Raw genomic sequence first — 17,766 nt, 5'->3', positions numbered from 1 at the left:
TTCACTAAAACACATTTTATTTACAGAAACACAGTGATATCACTTTGAAAATGAACAATACAGTGCATTCAGTATTGATGAGATCTATGTGTTTGGCAAATTGTTTAAAAAAAAGGAGTAGGTCTTACCTATAGGCCTACCACAGAATTAAATGAAAGAAAGAAATATTCAGACCACTTTCCCCATGTTTGTCCTCTTGATTCGGGACCTTCCAGGTTGTCTTCATCTGGGGTTTAATCACGCCTGGAAAGGGTGCTAAACACTTAATGGTGTGAAAGACTACACCACAAGCAACCTGATAATCAAGTCATCAGACCTCTGTTTTTTTGTCCATATGCTGAGCTGCTGCGACAAACTGCTGTAGGTTAAAAGTGGCCAGCAGCCAGCTGCCTGCAGCCTGAAAACTGCTTTTAGAGGAAAATCACATCCTCACATTGTCTGCCTATTGTTGCTTCAATATCAGTGCCGTGGCAGACAATTAGCAAGGCGACACAGAGTGAGAGAACAATGTGGCTGCTGGCTTTTTGAATACACCGTGATAAAACCCTCATGTTTTGTTGATATCTCCTGTTGTGTCAGGGGTTTAGGGAACTCGAGCAGGAAACATTTCAAAAATCCCCTAAACCTGCAGGACACAAAGAAAAAATAACTATGTACACATGTACAGTATATACATCCCCAAGCCAAAGACAAGTGACTCAGAGGACTCCACCCTCCTGTTCTCCTATTTTCCTCTTCACATGCATCTGCGATATGTTCTGTAAAACAGGATTCCCTAGGGATGGGCATCGGAGGTGGACGTGCAATCTCAGAGGAACTTTAGATACTGCCGCAGTTTGGAGAGTTCCCAAACAAAAATTCAGACATTTTCCTGCAGAAGATGGCGATACACATGAAAAATCCAAGTCTGTTGAAGCATGTTATTAGAGATCATTTCAGTCAATTGATTCAAACGTTCTGTGCATCAGTGCAGAACACACATACTGTATTAAATAAGGTCTTCCTATTACTGTCTTGTTAAGACCCCGTTGAACACGCAGCACGTTCAGTCATGCATGCAGCGTGTTTCAGTAATAGGCTGCATGCAGTGTTAGTGCACTGTTAGTGACAAATGGTTTGGGCCTTACATCCTTTATGTTTTGATAGAAAATGTCAACATAGTGTAAAGCAGTTCACATTTAATTAGAAAGAACACACAGCTAATGTAGTCTCACAAAGAAAAGAGAGTATTACAGCGAGAGAACCATAACGCCGATGCGCATGATAAAGAAGAATAGAATAAAGAAGTATTTGTTATTAAGTGGTGTGTTTGATGAATTTTTAAATTTACTGTTTTCAAAACTTAAAAAAGCAAACACAAAAAATATTACTTTTTTTGATTAATATTGCGAATTACAGTCATTTACTTACATTCACAAACAGAAAAGAATAATTTAAGTGGTCGAATCATTTCAGTTCAGATCAGAATTTTTTTGTTTTAAATGAGTTTTTGTCAGATTTCTAAAAATATTTATGCTTACTTGCATAAATAAATTTGTTAAGCACTGCATATTGTTGATATCCAGCTAGAAACAAACAGGCCACAGATGTAAATCAAATTTTTAAAGACCAAGTGGCCAAAGAGGAATTGTGTTTATTTTTTAGATATATTTTAATAAAACTATAAAATATTAAATCCACCATGTTTTAATGTATATATAGATTTTGATCACTTTTGGGTGGCATGGCTTCTTCCATCATCTGTAAACAACACTGCCGCTACAAAAGCAAAATCAGAGCTACCCTCGACCTGAGCTCCGAATGTGCTATCCAGGTTTGCAGCTGAAATTGCTATAAAAATGTATTAATGTTTTCATTCTGTGCTGTTGTGACAGGGTTAATGCCTCTAAAGTGAGTCCAGTGTAGACACCATTATAGCTGAGATGAATAATCAGGCAGTAATAGCTTCCACCATTAAGGTGTTTATGACAGCATCCCTCCAGAATCTCTATAAAGCACGTGGTTCAGTACAAATACATACAGTACAGTACACCAGCATTACACTTAATACTGTAATCATATTTGTAGACACCTTCGTCGTTACGCCTTTCTGTTAGGCAAAATGTGCTGTTCTATAAACCTACACTTTTTGGATATGCAGTGTCACTTTTGTCTATTTTTGGTATAAAACATCCAATAAACATATAGAGCATAGACAGTTTCACCTACTTTTTTCATACAAGAGCAAAGGATTGATTGATGTGATTAATATAGAAATTTTCTTTAGTCTTGTGTGTAGTTGCTGTCAGATATTGCATGTTCAACTTTTCAGTCAATGATCTACCTCTGATCACTTTCCAATGATAAACCACGGGCTAGTTTGTCTTCTTCTGTCGATCCAGGAATTTTTGTCTTCTGTCGGCGGGTATCTCTTCTAAACTGATCACATGAGTGCATTCCCTGTAATAGGAAACACACCTTTTTATGCACCGTAAATTGGAACAAAGAAAACAACAAGCAACTTTGATTGCAGTAACTTTTTCTTTAAAATGATCAAAACGGATTCAGTCGGACAAATTGCATCTATTAACATGTGTAAATGACAGAACCATTCTCTTACCCTGGAAGGTCTCGAGGATCAGGCAGAGGTTTGGTGAAATCCTCTTTACCCACCAACCAATAAGTGGTCTCAATACCTTTTCCCTACAAATAAACAATCATCAGCAATCAGTTGCTAAGAGCACATATCTAATGCTTCAGCAGGTGTAGAGGTTAGCGTCCCTTTTCATTTTATTTACCTTTAACTCTGTCAGGCCTCTGACATCAATTTTATATCCAAGGTTCAAGCTCTTCAGGACATCAACTGTGCTTTGGTTGACATGGATTCTGTAAGCTGTGCAAATACAGGTGAAACCTTAGCTTTGGTACAGGTACACAGTTTAATATAAAATCTTGGGCTTGGAGCATTCCTGGGTTTAAAATGACTAAGTCTACAAGACTGGGCAGAAAACAGACTGTTCTTCTGAGGTTAAGCCACTTGGTGGCAGCATATTACCCATCAGTATAATCATGTAGCACATAACTGTTACTTTAGATTAAGTTTGACTGAAACTACCACTGATAAGTTGAATGTGAATGTTTTTCAATACAAATTTTTAATTACAATTATTTACTGAGAACATTATTAAATGAGAGGGTTTTTTTTTTTCTAAATTTCCTTTTCTTTTTTCCTTTTTTAAATTACAGGGCATTTACTAAATGTGTGCACCTTGTAGAAGGTTGTCAAGAAAAACTTGGTCATTGACGGCATTTATTCCGAAACTTTAAATTGGCCTCTAATTCTGCTGATAGCCTTAAAGGATTAGGAAGGACTCCTCACTCAAAGCCCTATTTAGCTTCAAGCAGCATGCACACAAATTGAAAGACACCTGACCTCCCTCCCACTATTCCAGCATTAGAAAAAAAGAAAAAGAGAGCAAAAGAAAGAAACATGTGGTTCATACAATCATGCACAAGACACTCACGCAATGCCGTGGACTCCATTCGAGATGCTGTGTTGACAGTGTCTCCAAACAGACAGTACCGAGGCATCGTAAGGCCGACTACTCCTGCTACAACTGGGCCTACAAACAACAGTACATATAGGTTACAAAGACTTCCTCCATAACAATACCTTAAATATTCTTTATACTGGTATGCTTTTAAGCCTTTTTCTCTACAGTTTCAACCCAATATATAAAAATATAGGTCCTGTGCACATAAAGAAAGTCACAGTATAGAGTCACAAATCCAGAGTATGCAGTGTGTTAATTGGATGACAGCACTCTAAGTGGATAGTGTTTTACTCTTCCAGGAATAAGCTTCAGACACAGATAAAGGAGGTAAAAATGCCTCCTCGTCATTGCAGCTTTAGTCCCTGTGGTTCTATTTCTCTGAATTCCCTTTGGATTTAATTTGCACTGTTTTACTTTTTACGCATGTATTTGGCTTTTATAAACAGGTGTGTGGATAGATCATTATTGACCTTTTTCTTCAGATTAAATTCTAAACCCAGAATTTTTTTTATAATTATTTATAATAATAATAATTTTTTCTTTCATCCTGTCTCTCTCTTCCCAACCGGTCATGGTAGATGGCCGCCCCTCGCTGAGCCTGGTTCTGCTGGAGGTTTCTTCCTGTCAAAAGAGAGTTTTTCCTTCCCACTGTTGCCAAAGTGCTTGCTCATAGGGGGTCATTTGATTGTTGGATTTTCTCTGTAAGTATTATTGTAGGGTCTACCTTAAAAATATAAAGCGCCTTGAGGCATCTGTTGTTGTGATTTGGAGTTGTATAAATAACATTGAATTGAATTTCACAGCACGCCCAGTAAGGAATCTTCGTGAGAAGCTTAAAGCTTAAATCACACATTCAGGGTTTGTCACATCACAGAAAGGATGAACACATTATTTACCACTGTGCAGGCCAACACGTATTCTGATTTTGAGATCAGGCATGTGCCTCGGCTTGAAGGTTCCAATGCAGTGGAGGATGTCAAGAGACATGTTGGCCATTTCAGCTGCATGGCGATTGCCGTTCCTGTTGGGGACCCCTGATGCTACCATGTAGGCATCTCCAATAGTTTCCACCTAGAAGAGAAAAAGAGGAGAGTTGAACACAAACTGATACCATATAAGTCAAAAGTTTGGACACACCCTCTCATTCAGTGTTTTTTCTTTATTTTTACTACTTTCTACATTGTAGACACATCAAATATATGAAGCAAGATATATGGAATTATGTAGCAAAGACAAAATGATAAATAACTCTAAATGTGTCTTATATTTTAGATTCCTCAAAGTAGCCACTCTTTGCTTTGTCAACAGCGCTGCAAACCCTCGGCCTTCTCTCAATAAGCTTCATGATGTAGTCACCTAAAACGGTTTTCACTTCACAGGTGCGCCTTGTCAGGGTTCATTTGTGGAGATTTCTTGCCTTGGGACCATCAGTTGTGTTGTGCAGAAGTACACAGCTGACAACTGTTGGAATTCATATTAAGGTAAGAACCAACCAGCTAAGTAAAGCGAAACGACAGTCCATTATTTTAAGAACTAAAGGTCAGTCAGTTCAGAGCAGTCACAAAAACCATCAAGCACTACGACAAAACTGCCTCTAATGAAGACCGTCCCAGAAAAGGAAGACCAAGAGTCACCTCTGCTGTTGAGGATAAATACATCCGAGTCACCAGCACCTCAGATTAGAGCCCAGATCAATGCCGCACAGAGTTCAAGTAGCGGGCTCATCTCTACATCAACTGCTCAGAGGAGACTGCACGAATCAGGCCTTTATGGTCAAATAGCCGCCAGTCGCCCTAAACCCAATCAAGATGGTTTGGGATGAGATGGACTGCAGAGTAACAGCATGAGGGCCAACAAGTGTTCAGCATCTCTGGGAACAGTAAGCAAAGTAAGCAAAGCATGTCTATTTTGAAGAATCCAAAATATAAAACATGTTTTAACTTATTTCACACTTTTCTTTTCTTCACTACATAATTCATATGTGCTCATTCATAGTTTTGATGCCTTCAGTCAGAATCTACAATGTAAATAGTCATCTAAATAAAGAAAAAACATTAAATGGGAAGGTGTGTCTTTGATGATGATGATTACATATCTCTGGGTAGCTCCTAATTTTTTCCCAAAAGGATGACAATAAAGGAATAACAAAGGAGCTACAGGAAAGAAATGACATGGCTACAATAACACATCAGTTATCAGTTAAATCTATGTCGTTTCTAGTAAACTTTGATTGGTCATTACATAAATATATTCTATATAATACTGTAATATAATATAAAATACTATATATATATATATATATTACATTTTGTTTTCCAGGACAGATGAAGGAAGCAGCAATGGAGCATAATGGCATGTAACATGGGGAAACGAACCATGGGAGGTGGAGCAAAGGCTCAGCCTGAGTGCAGCTACCTGGGTGACATTTATGTCATGTGTTGGTATTTCAACATTCACCTTGTAGACATCATGCAGCAGAATGATAGCATCAAAAAGTGAGTAGAGGTCATTGAGTAGGTTGACCACCTCAATGGGTTCGCTAAGAGATGAAATGGTGGAGAAGCCCACAATGTCACTGAAGTACAGCGTGATCTGATTGAAATGCTCTGGTTTGACAGGCTTGCCTGTCTTCAGTGCCTGGGCCACAGACCTAAAGGAGAAATGGATAAGTGGAAAATGAAATGTTCAGGACATACAGACGATTACAGACATTCAGCTTTAGTCCTTATTTCTAAAAACATGTGCAAGAACTACGTATCAATATGGAGTCAACAGTTTAATACAGATCTGTTTCTATATGTTCTTTTATGACTATATGACTAAAATAAATTCAGCTTTTTGTTTAATGAGACAACTGAAAAAAATCTCATCTCATAGTTTCTGAGCATTGCTTAATGGTACATTTATTAATGTTTCAACAAATCAGAGAATAACTGGAATACACCTGAGATATTTCTGTATAACTCCACAAATTTGTCTCAAATAATTTCTACAGTGTGCAGCAAGCCTCTGAACCAAGAACTGATCCAGCAACAGCTTGAGGTGTTGACTGATCTGCAAACCCCAGAAGGTAATCATGTTTAAAACTCAATACTTATGGCTATGGAGTCAATACTGTCATGTCTTTCATGTGCTAATGAAAGCTGATGGAAACTCACTTGGGCAACATCTGAGCCACCAGATTGTCAGTCTTCTGCCTCTCCACCTCCAGCTCCTCCGTCCTCTCTCTGATCAGATCCTCTAAGTTGGAGGAGTACTGTTCCAACATGCGCAGCATGGAGTCAATGATGTTGGTTTTCTTTCCCTTGGTGATGCTCTTGAACTGTCACATGGAGAGAAAAACTCAGCTGTGTCCACCTAGCTACAGACTAACATGTGAAAACATACAAACATGTGTTTATACCTGTTTGAAGATATCATCAAAGGTCGGCCTCCGCTCTGGTTCTTCGCTCCAGGCCTGTTTCATGACCTGTATCACGTCCACCGGGGCCTCCTCCACTGATATGACAGGCCGACACAAAGGCGGAGGCTCCTTGACCTTGTTGATAATCTCTGTCATCATACACATAAACAAAAAACCCGCCCAGGCAGAAACATTAGTGCAAGATTTAGTTTACCCAGTCTTGTCAGCTAACTGTGATTTAAACTGTTAATGAAAAGTACTAAAAGTAGTAGCATATTACTTACCTTTGGGAGGCATATCCAACATGCAGAAAGGTGCAGAGCGGGAGATGACCTCCTGGCAAACAATGGAGAAACTGTAGACATCACCTGCAAAAGTGCCCCTCCTCTTCTCACTAGAACTTCGCAGCAGCTCAGGAGCCGTCCAAAGTAGATCTTTTTTTTTTTTTTATCAAGTGCACAGTTAGTAAAAAATGATACATGCAAACAAAACTTACAATAATAATTATTACGTGGATGTGCATGCGCATGCACTCACCCTCTGGCTTTTCATCTGTGTCAATATTTTGGACAATCCAAATCTCATTGAACCCGTAATCTGTCACCTTCAGCACAAAACGCCCATCTACCACACAGTTACGGGATTTGAGTCGACCGTGGATGATATCGCGATGGTGCAGGTACTTCATACCCTGATGCCAGTTTGTAGAAATGTGTGACAAACATGGTAAAATAAGAAATGAAACACTGACAGATCACCTCATAGATCTCTTACCCGGATCAGATCCGATAACAAGGAAGACTTGAACATCCAGTCGAGACGCACTTCTTCATTGCTGAGCAAATCCTCCAAGCTGCCCCTGGTGCAGTGCTCGATCACAACACCAAAGATCCCAGAGTCGAAGAACAGCCCCAGTAACAGATTGAGGTTCTCGTGCCTCATTTCTCTGAGCTGAGAAGCAAACAGTGGCAATATTAGATATAGTTCACCGTAGCTTTTGTGATCAGGGTGTTAAGGCAAATTCAGATGACCAAATGGTTTCTGGCTACAGTTAAGATTCAGTTATCCATTAAATAACATATTTTCATTTACCTTGACAAAGACATTCTCAGTGCTGTTATAGACGTTTGATACTGATCCAGCAGGGCATTTCTTCAGCCAAACCCAGTCACCCTGGCATTTAAACAAACAACAAAGTCATCGTGACACCAAAAACATCAAAAAGACTTCAGCTTCTAAACATTGTACTGAAGTTTACTGAATGTGAACATCTGACTCTCACCTCAAAAACAGCAATATTCGAGCTGTCTGGCGTGGAGGCCAAGTAGCTACGGCCGGACACTGAGTGGTGAGGCGTCTTCATATCCCCCTGGCTTTTTGCTATACTGTCATCATTTAGCTTCTGCTCACACACAGGGTTCAAAGAGGATGTGTAAACTCAGAGTAAACAATGTGCAGCTTTCATACAGTCCATACTACTGTAGGTATGTAGTGCGTGCATTTCAGAGAGAAGCCAAAGACAGCAGTATTGATTCAGCACAGAACTCACCCGCTTGCTGACTTGGGTATTGATGAAGACCAGGTCATCAAGGGTCAGGACCACCTTGGTCGATCCGCTACTGTGGCCACCACCTCCAAAGCTGAACCCAACTTTGCCATCTCTCCTGAAAAGACCGAAAACAATCATTACATATTTTCCAAGCTACACAAGCCTGAACAAAATCAGATACATACCTGTAGCGAAGAAAGATGTTTACTAAAAATCCAATCAACGAAATGAACATCAGGAAAAGCAAGAAGACAGCAGCCAAATTTATGCCTTGGGAGAGAACCACAAAGATAGTTTGAATGCACTAAAGTCAGCATTGGCTTATTTTTAAATTTGTTTTTAGCAATGGCACTACAAGCACAATCACCTCCAGTACAGGCAAAGTATGGGCTAAACCAGCAGGTTGAGTCTTTGTAGGGAGTGCTCCCTGCAAAATGGATTGAACGGCCGAGATATTTCAAGCCCCCGCTCTTGCTGTCCGTGTGAGAAGCATGAAGCGAATGAGTGGAGTACAGGGTGTTGCCAATGCCGCTGTAGTCCAGGACCACATATTGAGCTTGCATGCCTTCACCGTTCCTGCCAGCCCTCAGGGGCTGATTGAATCCTTCAAACTCAAAGCCACCCTCGCCATCGGCCAGGATCCGACCAGTTACCCAGTGGCCTTCTCTATCGCGGGCCTGCTCAACAGCCATAGCTGTGTAGTACATCATATTGTAGATGGTGCCAAAGAATGGAGAAACCTTAAAGAAGGGACAGCACAGTAGCCATTTAAACTTCAGATTTGTGTCTTTTTCCTATCCTTCGAGATTTGTCTTTTACTTTCTGTCATTTCTTAATGAAGTAGATTCTTATTAGATGTTCTCACCTGCTCTGGGGGAGTGCTGGTACGTATTTCATAGCTGTCCTGTGCTTGTTTGAAGGCCTCGTAGAAATTGCGTTCACCAGAGTCCATGGTGATAGTTAAAACTCCATCAAAGGCTTTCCGGAGCTTGGTGTCATTGCCCAGCATATAGTAGGGTGCATCATTGTAGGGTAGTGAGTAGAGAAGGGTGTCGTAGGGAATGAACACATAGCCACGATCAATCATGCGCATAGCCGAGGCTGTTGTCAGAAGTTGGTACTGGGCTTGGCCACCAATCAGGACTGAGGGCATGCACATGATGACCACTAGAAAAGTAAAGTTTAAAGACAGTTTATAATCCCAATTCATGTGAAATATAGCATGTGCAGGCTTTGTAACTCTAGGAGGTCTGATTAGCTTAGTTACTCTACCCTAACCTGAACCCCAACCCTATGTTTTGGAAATTAAAGGAAAAAAAAGAATATTCAGATATCACATCACAGTCGTTTTGTTCAAGTTGAACTGTGTTTTTTTAGCAACTCACCTCTGACCCGGTCTGTCTCCCGCACTTTTGTCAAAGCTGCCCGAGGCCCTTCTTTGTTGTTCTCCATTGTGACCACTGGTTTAACAGGCAGGCCAAGGGCCCTAAGTGAAGAGGCCAGCTCATGCCCTGTGGCTTCCCACAAGTCGGACTCCTCTGAGATTATGGCCACGTGGGCCCACCGAAAAAATCGCAACACTGTAAAAATTACATGAGAGGAGAGTGGCAGTGGCCTCATGAAACTAGGATACATATGTCCTTTATTCATATTGGGTTTGAGGCAGGCCCAGGAAAGATGCCCAAGATCCCACTCTTTGGCGTACAAAGCAGCTGAGGAGCAGTAGCCTGGGTTGGCTGGGCCCAAGTAAGCAGCTGCATAACCTTTCAGCCCAGCAAAGCGAGCCAGGGCACGGGATGACTGGCAGTCCTCATTGATCAACTTGTAGTCATACCAGTAGCCTTTACTGAGGTAGGTGTTCTTGTTTATGCGGTTGATGGCAAGGCTGGCAGCCAAGTCAGGGAGGGCTTTTGAGTATAGTACGTCACATGTCCAGGGTCCAACTAGAGCCATTGTGAAAGTGGTTGCAGAGGCTTGATGGGGAAAAAATGAGACTATGAGGAAGGGCAAAAGAAGCCAGTTCCTCCACCAGCTCCTGGTGTGTTGCAGGGCAGATGATAGCAGCTGCGGTCTGGATGATAATGACCTTTTTGACAATGATGACGATGCTGAAAAAGATTCAAATCGACTACATCCGCTGAAAGTGTCTGTCCATATATGTTTTTTTCTCCTCCCTTTTATGAAGTTGTGCTGCCATCGCGGGTGGTAGGAGAGGTTGTGCAGACAGCAGGGGTCTATGTGTTGTGCCATTTTCTCACACAGCTGTTTAGATGCTTCACACACAGAAGGCTAGTGGTGGCTGTTTAGCGTGAGAGTTTCTCTGTAAATGGGAATGTCTCCCTCTAGTCCAAAGCTGGACAGGTGACAGCACGACTCCAAGCCATCACTGCCAACGAAAAAAAAGGTGGAAAGCATGAGAAATGTTGTAGAACGACATTTAATCTGATCTGTGTTTGGGTCCTCTGGTTTTAAAATGCATCTATCAACACATAAGCTAGCCTCACATCCCACTGCGATGTTTTATTTAACAGAACATAATGTTGAATCTAATTAGTTATCCATCTGCTTCGGTGATGAAATGGTGCCCAGTGTCCCTGTCCTGTTCCTCTGAGAATTAATGGCATGTGAGTAACAAGCTGATTAGCTCTGCCCAGGCCATGCAGTTCAAATGGCAGATAACACAGAGCTAAATCTGGCCATCTCTTCATTTAGTCTAACTTCCTTTACCCTTCCAAAGTCTTTCATTTCTTGTTTTCTCTGAAATCCAACTTCCTCAAATCAGCTTCTAGAAAAATCTAAAAAAAAAAAAAAAAAACTAAAAGAAAAACAACAACAAAAAATTTTAAAGTGCAAAGCTTAGCTTAGCAGGCCGTACATAGGTGATTCGGGTTCACCTTTAAGAGACACATAAGCTATTTTCTAATTTTTAACTGGAATTTCTGGCCAATACAAACTGAATTTATTGAAATAAATGTAAAGTATCCTATATAAGTGTTAACACAACTGGAAATTCAATATATATTGCAATTTGATAATTCACATTTTTAGTGGTATTAAGTATGAGCACTGACAGCAGAGCAAAAGGCCTCAGTAGCTTGCTTCTGGTGGTGTTAGAAAACAGTTTGGAAATGTTCCCATACATATTTTTATATACATAAATAAAATATGTATTGGAACATAAATATAAAAGATTTAGTCATCATCTTAACCCTTTCAATGTCAAGTGTATCATATTTTATACATGAGTTTTTGAGACCTTTACAGCGTGATTTTAACCCTCACCCATTTATATGTTAAGCAATAAATTCCACAATAAAGGATGAATGTAGAAAAAAATCTTCAAATTAAAGCTCAGACATGCATGCAAAATATTTTTATTTTATTTTTTTATGTGTTGTCTGTTTTTGTCAGAAGATTTAAGAAACACTCCAGCTTCAAACACATATTTTTTTGGGAATTATTTCATGCTTTAAGCTTTAAACGCTAAAAGTGTCAGATTACTTTAAAAAATAAAAAATAAATAAAAATAAAGGTAAATCACAGAGAAGTTAAAACTCTTCTAAATTAGATTTCTTGATAAACAAATGTTAAACTACAAATTTCAGTGTTCTTAGCCTGTCCTAAAGCTAAGTTAAAGCACATGAGTAGCAACCATCAAGGCTCCTGAAAGTGGCTAATGCTGACTTTGGCTTATCAGTTGCTAATATCTTAAGAGGAGCAGGGACTAGAATGTACTAAGCTTGTTCTGATATGCCACTGAAAATTGCATCATTTTATTGAGTTAAATACCCCAAAAGTCTATTTCAAATTCAAAGACAGATCTAGTTTACAAGAGAAAAGTCAGTGCTTGAAATTTCCGTGGCCTCACCTATACAGAAGCGGCTGATGAACACATTCCTTTCATTAATAGTGACCGACCTATGGAAGAGAATTCAATAAAATAAATGTTACAAGAAAATAAATTCTGACCTGGAGCAGTTTTTCTACAAAGGAGCCATGTCAGGGTTGCAGTTTGTCCTTCAGCACCATCCGAGCTCCAGGTGGATTAAGAATACTAAAGCACCCAGCAGGAGCAGTTACCTGTGGTCCTTTGTTGAAAAAAACTACCATATGTAATCCAAAAGTCACGTGAAGTAAAAAGTAAACAAATAAATAAATAAAATCAGCTATCTCCACTTGTACCTAAAGTTCCCAAAGACAATACTGAAAATGACACATATCCACATTTCCAGTAGCTTAGCCTCGCTTTCGTTCTTCCTGTCCCTGGCTTGGATTGGGACCAGTCTGAAAGCACTGAGTAATGGGATGGTGCGTGAGAAGAAGCGCAGCTCTGATCCAGAGTTTGGATTGGCTAAAAATAGACTGGCAGACAGCTGGGGACAGTAACAAGTAAATGGAAGAAAGAAATGGAAGAGTGAGAAGGACTGACAAGCTTTGACTTCTTAACCTTCCTTAGCTTTTAATCCACGGTGTGGAAAGAGAGTGTGTGGGGGGCGGGAGTAGAAGCACATCCACTGTCTTTTGCACTGTGTGCTAACTGAGGTGCTGATGTAATCTAGAAATTATCACATTCACAAATTAGTTGTAAAACAACCTAAGCCATCCATCAGTCCTTAAGTATTTTAAAGACTGATGGACAGTCGGACCAATCAGAGCCGGGATGAACTGGTGAGAAAATAGTGCTTCACAATGAGCATGACCAAGAGATGCTCAGATTATATAAGTATATTAAATCAGTCTTAGGTATTAGGAAAGCATAAAGACAAGAGAAGGTATAATATCCCGTGCAGTACTCCTCATACAGTGGGGCAAAAAAGTATTTAGTCAGCCACCGATTGTGCAAGTTCCCCCACCTAAAATGATGACAGAGGTCAGTAATTTGCACCAGAGGTACACTTCAACTGTGAGAGACAGAATGTGAAAAAAAAAATCCATGAATCCACATGGTAGGATTTGTAAAGAATTTATTCGTAAATCAGGGTGGAAAATAAGTATTTGGTCAATAACAAAAATACAACTCAATACTTTGTAACATAACCTTTGTTGGCAATAACAGAGGTCAAACGTTTACTATAGGTCTTTACCAGGTTTGCACACACAGTAGCTGGTATTTTGGCCCATTCCTCCATGCAGATCTTCTCGAGAGCAGTGATGTTTTGGGGCTGTCGCCGAGCAACACGGACTTTCAACTCCCGCCACAGATTTTCTATGGGGTTGAGGTCTGGAGACTGGCTAGGCCACTCCAGGACTTTCAAATGCTTCTTACGGAGCCACTCCTTTGTTGCCCGGGCGGTGTGTTTTGGATCATTGTCATGTTGGAAGACCCAGCCTCGTTTCATCTTCAAAGTTCTCACTGATGGAAGGAGGTTTTGGCTCAAAATCTCATGATACATGGCCCCATTCATTCTGTCCTTAACACGGATCAGTCGTCCTGTCCCCTTGGCAGAAAAACAGCCCCATAGCATGATGTTTCCACCCCCATGCTTCACAGTAGGTATGGTGTTCTTGGGATGCAACTCAGTATTCTTCGTCCTCCAAACACGACGAGTTGAGTTTATACCAAAAAGTTCTACTTTGGTTTCATCTGACCACATGACATTCTCCCAATCCTCTGCTGTATCATCCATGTGCTCTCTGGCAAACTTCAGACGGGCCTGGACATGCACTGGCTTCAGCAGCGGAACACGTCTGGCACTGCGGGATTTGATTCCCTGCCGTTGTAGTGTGTTACTGATGGTGACCTTTGTTACTTTGGTCCCAGCTCTCTGCAGGTCATTCACCAGGTCCCCCCGTGTGGTTCTGGGATCTTTGCTCACCGTTCTCATGATCATTTTGACCCCACGGGATGAGATCTTGCGTGGAGCCCCAGATCGAGGGAGATTATCAGTGGTCTTGTATGTCTTCCATTTTCTGATGATTGCTCCCACAGTAGATTTTTTCACACCAAGCTGCTTGCCTATTGTAGATTCACTCTTCCCAGTCTGGTGCAGGTCTACAATACTTTTCCTGGTGTCCTTCGAAAGCTCTTTGGCCTTGGCCATGGCGGAGTTTGGAGTCTGACTGTTTGAGGCTGTGGACAGGTGTCTTTTATACAGATGATGAGTTCAAACAGGTGCCATTCATACAGGTAACGAGTGGGGGACAGAAAAGCTTCTTACAGAAGACGTTACAGGTCTGTGAGAGCCAGAGATTTTCCTTGTTTGAGGTGACCAAATACTTATTTTCCACCCTGATTTACGAATAAATTCTTTACAAATCCTACCATGTGAATTCATGGATTTTTTTTTCACATTCTGTCTCTCACAGTTGAAGTGTACCTCTGGTGCAAATTACTGACCTCTGTCATCATTTTAAGTGGGGGAACTTGCACAATCGGTGGCTGACTAAATACTTTTTTGCCCCACTGTACAGGAGACATTTTGTTACCAGAACAGCAACGTGTCACTCACTCAAATATACACATAAAATCTGTGCTGGGGTGAAACCTTCACTTTCAGACAGAGAGTTGTTTTCAATCTTTGCTCATCATGCACACCTTAGCATGACCTTGGTGAGAAACTTTGGCTCTAATGCAGCTGGCTGTTTTATCATTGATGCCCACTTTAAATTATAGAAATGCTACTGACCTCTTGGGTCTCGAGTCTAACAAAGGCAACTGTGTCTGTAGCTCCATATAACCCTGCTGCTTTGCATTACCCCCTTCTTACATTCAGTTCAGCTCTGTTTTATTTATACCACACCACTTGGATACATATGATATTACAATAATGTCAAAGGAAATATGACAATTACCTTTGTGCATTTCACAAACTCTCACCAAGTTAAATGTTGGTGGCAAGCTTCTTCTACCCTTAAAGTGGAGTGGAAAACCCATCACAGTGGTGCTGTACAGCCATCAAACTCATATCAGGAACATGCAGCTCCTGATCAAGATGTACTTGCAGATGGACAGGGAGGAAAGAGACAAGACAGACAGAGAGAAAGAGGACAAAACACAAACCACAAACTTAAGCCTCGAAAACATTAAGTTACGTTAACTTAAGAGGGGTGAACTACACTAACTTGTTTATTTTGAGTTTGCAGTGCTCGAGTAGGATAAGTCATTTGAAGTTAATATGGTACATCCAAGCAAAAGTTAATTACACTTCATCTGTTAAGCAGATATTACAGTAGCACACACTGAAAGCAACATTATGCAGCCACAAGAGGTCTAAACACAACACAGCTGAAATAATAATCATGAGCCCCGTGAGTTTTTGCATTTGCTATTGCAGAAGTATTACATAATTCGTAAAAACAAGCACAAATTCAGTAAATTAAATGAAACAAGTTTGCACAACTGCACTGCTCTGTAGGCAGGTGAAATGTGCAGATAACTCAGTGTAAGCAACTAAACCTTTCAATTAGCATGGAATAAGTGAAATGCAATCGATTGAATCATGGAAATACTTTAAATGTCCTTCTTTGGATCAAGTGAGTGCACTGTACAAATTAGCACAGTGGCATTTATAGTGTATGCCACGAGTGCATGTTTATAACATGAAATAGCTACATTTATATGGAGTGAGCCATCGGATGGTTCAGCGTTCAGGGAGCTGGTTACATGCTGATCAGATAGCTGAGCTCTGCTTCCCATTCTACTTTTGGAAATTGTAAGACCAAGAAGTGCTCTGTTAGGATAATATGGGTATGTGAGGTCTTGAAGAACCTGGTCATTCGGGGTTTTAAATTTGAGGAGAAGGATTTTACACCAGTTTTTTCAATTTTTGGAAGTGTGCTCAGCAATTTCACTATGGCACTGCTGACCAGTCAGAGCATCTCAGAGTTATATAGGAGCAGGTTGATGGTAAAGAATTACAAAAGAATTAACAATGCACGGACTCTGGCATCACTCTGAGACAGGGTTCTTAAATTAGATATTATTGCACAGATGAAAGAAGGTGGCCCCAAAGAGTTGTTTTATGTTATCAAGGACTCCAAACTTCTGCTATCACCAAACACATGAACCTTTGGACTACTGACTCATCATCTACTCAAACAAACTGTCAATAAGACAGAAAGCAGCATAGTGTGCTTCCTATAAACCCAATGGTACTTTCCAGTTTCAGTAATAAATCGTTGAGATCACTGGCATTAAATAAAATGATTCTCTTGTCCATCAGTCTTTAAGAAGATTGTAAACTTTCACCAGTTCTGTTTAAACTGTTTCTCTGACAGAAACAATTCACGACCATTTGCAACCATTTTTTAAAGGATTTCAGCTATACTGGGGCAGGATTTAGGTCGATAAGTGGCTGAAACGCTTGGATTGAATGAAGCCTTTATTAAGTAGAGGTTTAATTACATCGGCTTTACAGCCTGTGATATCTAGTTTGTTGATAATGCTAAAACGTACCTGTAATTTTTAAAAAATATTATCATTAAGCCAATTACACCTGAGATTTTTCTTAAATAACTAGAACCTCACCTGTTAAAACAGCAAATGACTCGAGCAAACACTACTTTCTGTTTGACTGAGGCACTTTTTTCATGCAGTTTTGCATCATATTGTCCATGCAAGTCACTGCAAAATTTGGAATATATGCCTGACATAGTAGTTAGAGTCAAAAGATCAACATGAGCGCAATACATGTTTAAACAGGGAGATGTCCTGGGTGAACTGGTGCACAAAGCTTAAAACATCTGAATGTTATCTGTGGTAAGCCACTCACAATCTGCAGTGGCTCTTAAGCGCATGCAGCATGTTCAGTTCACTGCAGCCCTGCAGCTGGATTTTTAAACTAATAAGGAGGAAGGAAAACGTCACATTTTAAACATAGTATCAACAAAACAAAGACGCCCAAAAGTGATGCTCAAACACATCACCCTCTGCTGAGGCCGAGTACTGTGTCGGTGGTCTCTCCCATATGCAAGTGTGAGGATACGTTTGTTCTGTAATTAGATTAGTAAGGTGAGGCTGTGCTAAACTGGCTCCCTGCAAGCCTCTTAGTGACATGGCCAACAGCACTGACAGAAATCACTTCAAAGCAAGGTCAGACACACGGTCAGCCCAGTTGAGCGAAGAACCTGTTTGGCCTACAACAGGAGATGCAACGCTGCACAGTGCTAACAGAAGGGCATCAGCACTTCTGATCAGTAACTTCCTGACTAATTTTAGTCCTAACGCTCTTTTTGTTTGGAGCCTAACACACAATTTTACCCATGTTGAGAGGGTATAAAAGGTCAACAGGACACATTTGGAAATGACTCAGTATTTTTTTGTCTTAAGCAAACATGTAGGT

General features: G+C 40.4%; 1 protein-coding gene across 3 annotated transcripts; it reads right to left on the bottom strand.

Moving 5' to 3' along the window:
- On the bottom strand, window positions 1–15,421 carry gucy2d (guanylate cyclase 2D, retinal). 3 transcript variants are annotated; one of them, XM_026182851.1, is made up of 20 exons: window positions 15,278–15,421; window positions 12,354–12,403; window positions 9,871–10,871; window positions 9,351–9,652; window positions 8,853–9,225; window positions 8,671–8,755; window positions 8,486–8,600; window positions 8,219–8,338; window positions 8,029–8,109; window positions 7,711–7,887; window positions 7,474–7,627; window positions 7,221–7,370; window positions 6,937–7,085; window positions 6,692–6,855; window positions 5,991–6,183; window positions 4,430–4,604; window positions 3,504–3,602; window positions 2,778–2,872; window positions 2,600–2,682; window positions 1–2,439 (listed from the first exon to the last, which is right to left on the bottom strand). In XM_026182851.1, exons 3-20 carry the CDS (start codon window positions 10,733–10,735, stop codon window positions 2,355–2,357), a joined length of 3,465 nt encoding a protein of 1,154 aa, XP_026038636.1. In that variant the 5' UTR covers window positions 10,736–10,871; window positions 12,354–12,403; window positions 15,278–15,421; the 3' UTR covers window positions 1–2,354. The 3 variants fall into 3 exon arrangements, with proteins under 3 accessions (XP_026038636.1, XP_026038635.1, XP_026038634.1); XM_026182850.1 differs by lacking the exon at window positions 15,278–15,421 and adding an exon at window positions 12,566–12,919; XM_026182849.1 differs by lacking the exons at window positions 12,354–12,403; window positions 15,278–15,421 and adding an exon at window positions 12,455–12,919.
- Window positions 15,422–17,766: the final 2,345 nt, after the last annotated feature.

The sequence above is a fragment of the Astatotilapia calliptera genome, chromosome 10 (genome assembly GCF_900246225.1).
Source record: "Astatotilapia calliptera chromosome 10, fAstCal1.2, whole genome shotgun sequence".
Taxonomy (NCBI): domain Eukaryota; kingdom Metazoa; phylum Chordata; class Actinopteri; order Cichliformes; family Cichlidae; genus Astatotilapia; species Astatotilapia calliptera.
Note: the sequence above shows the minus strand (reverse complement) of the source record. Positions and strands in the feature narration are given on the sequence as shown.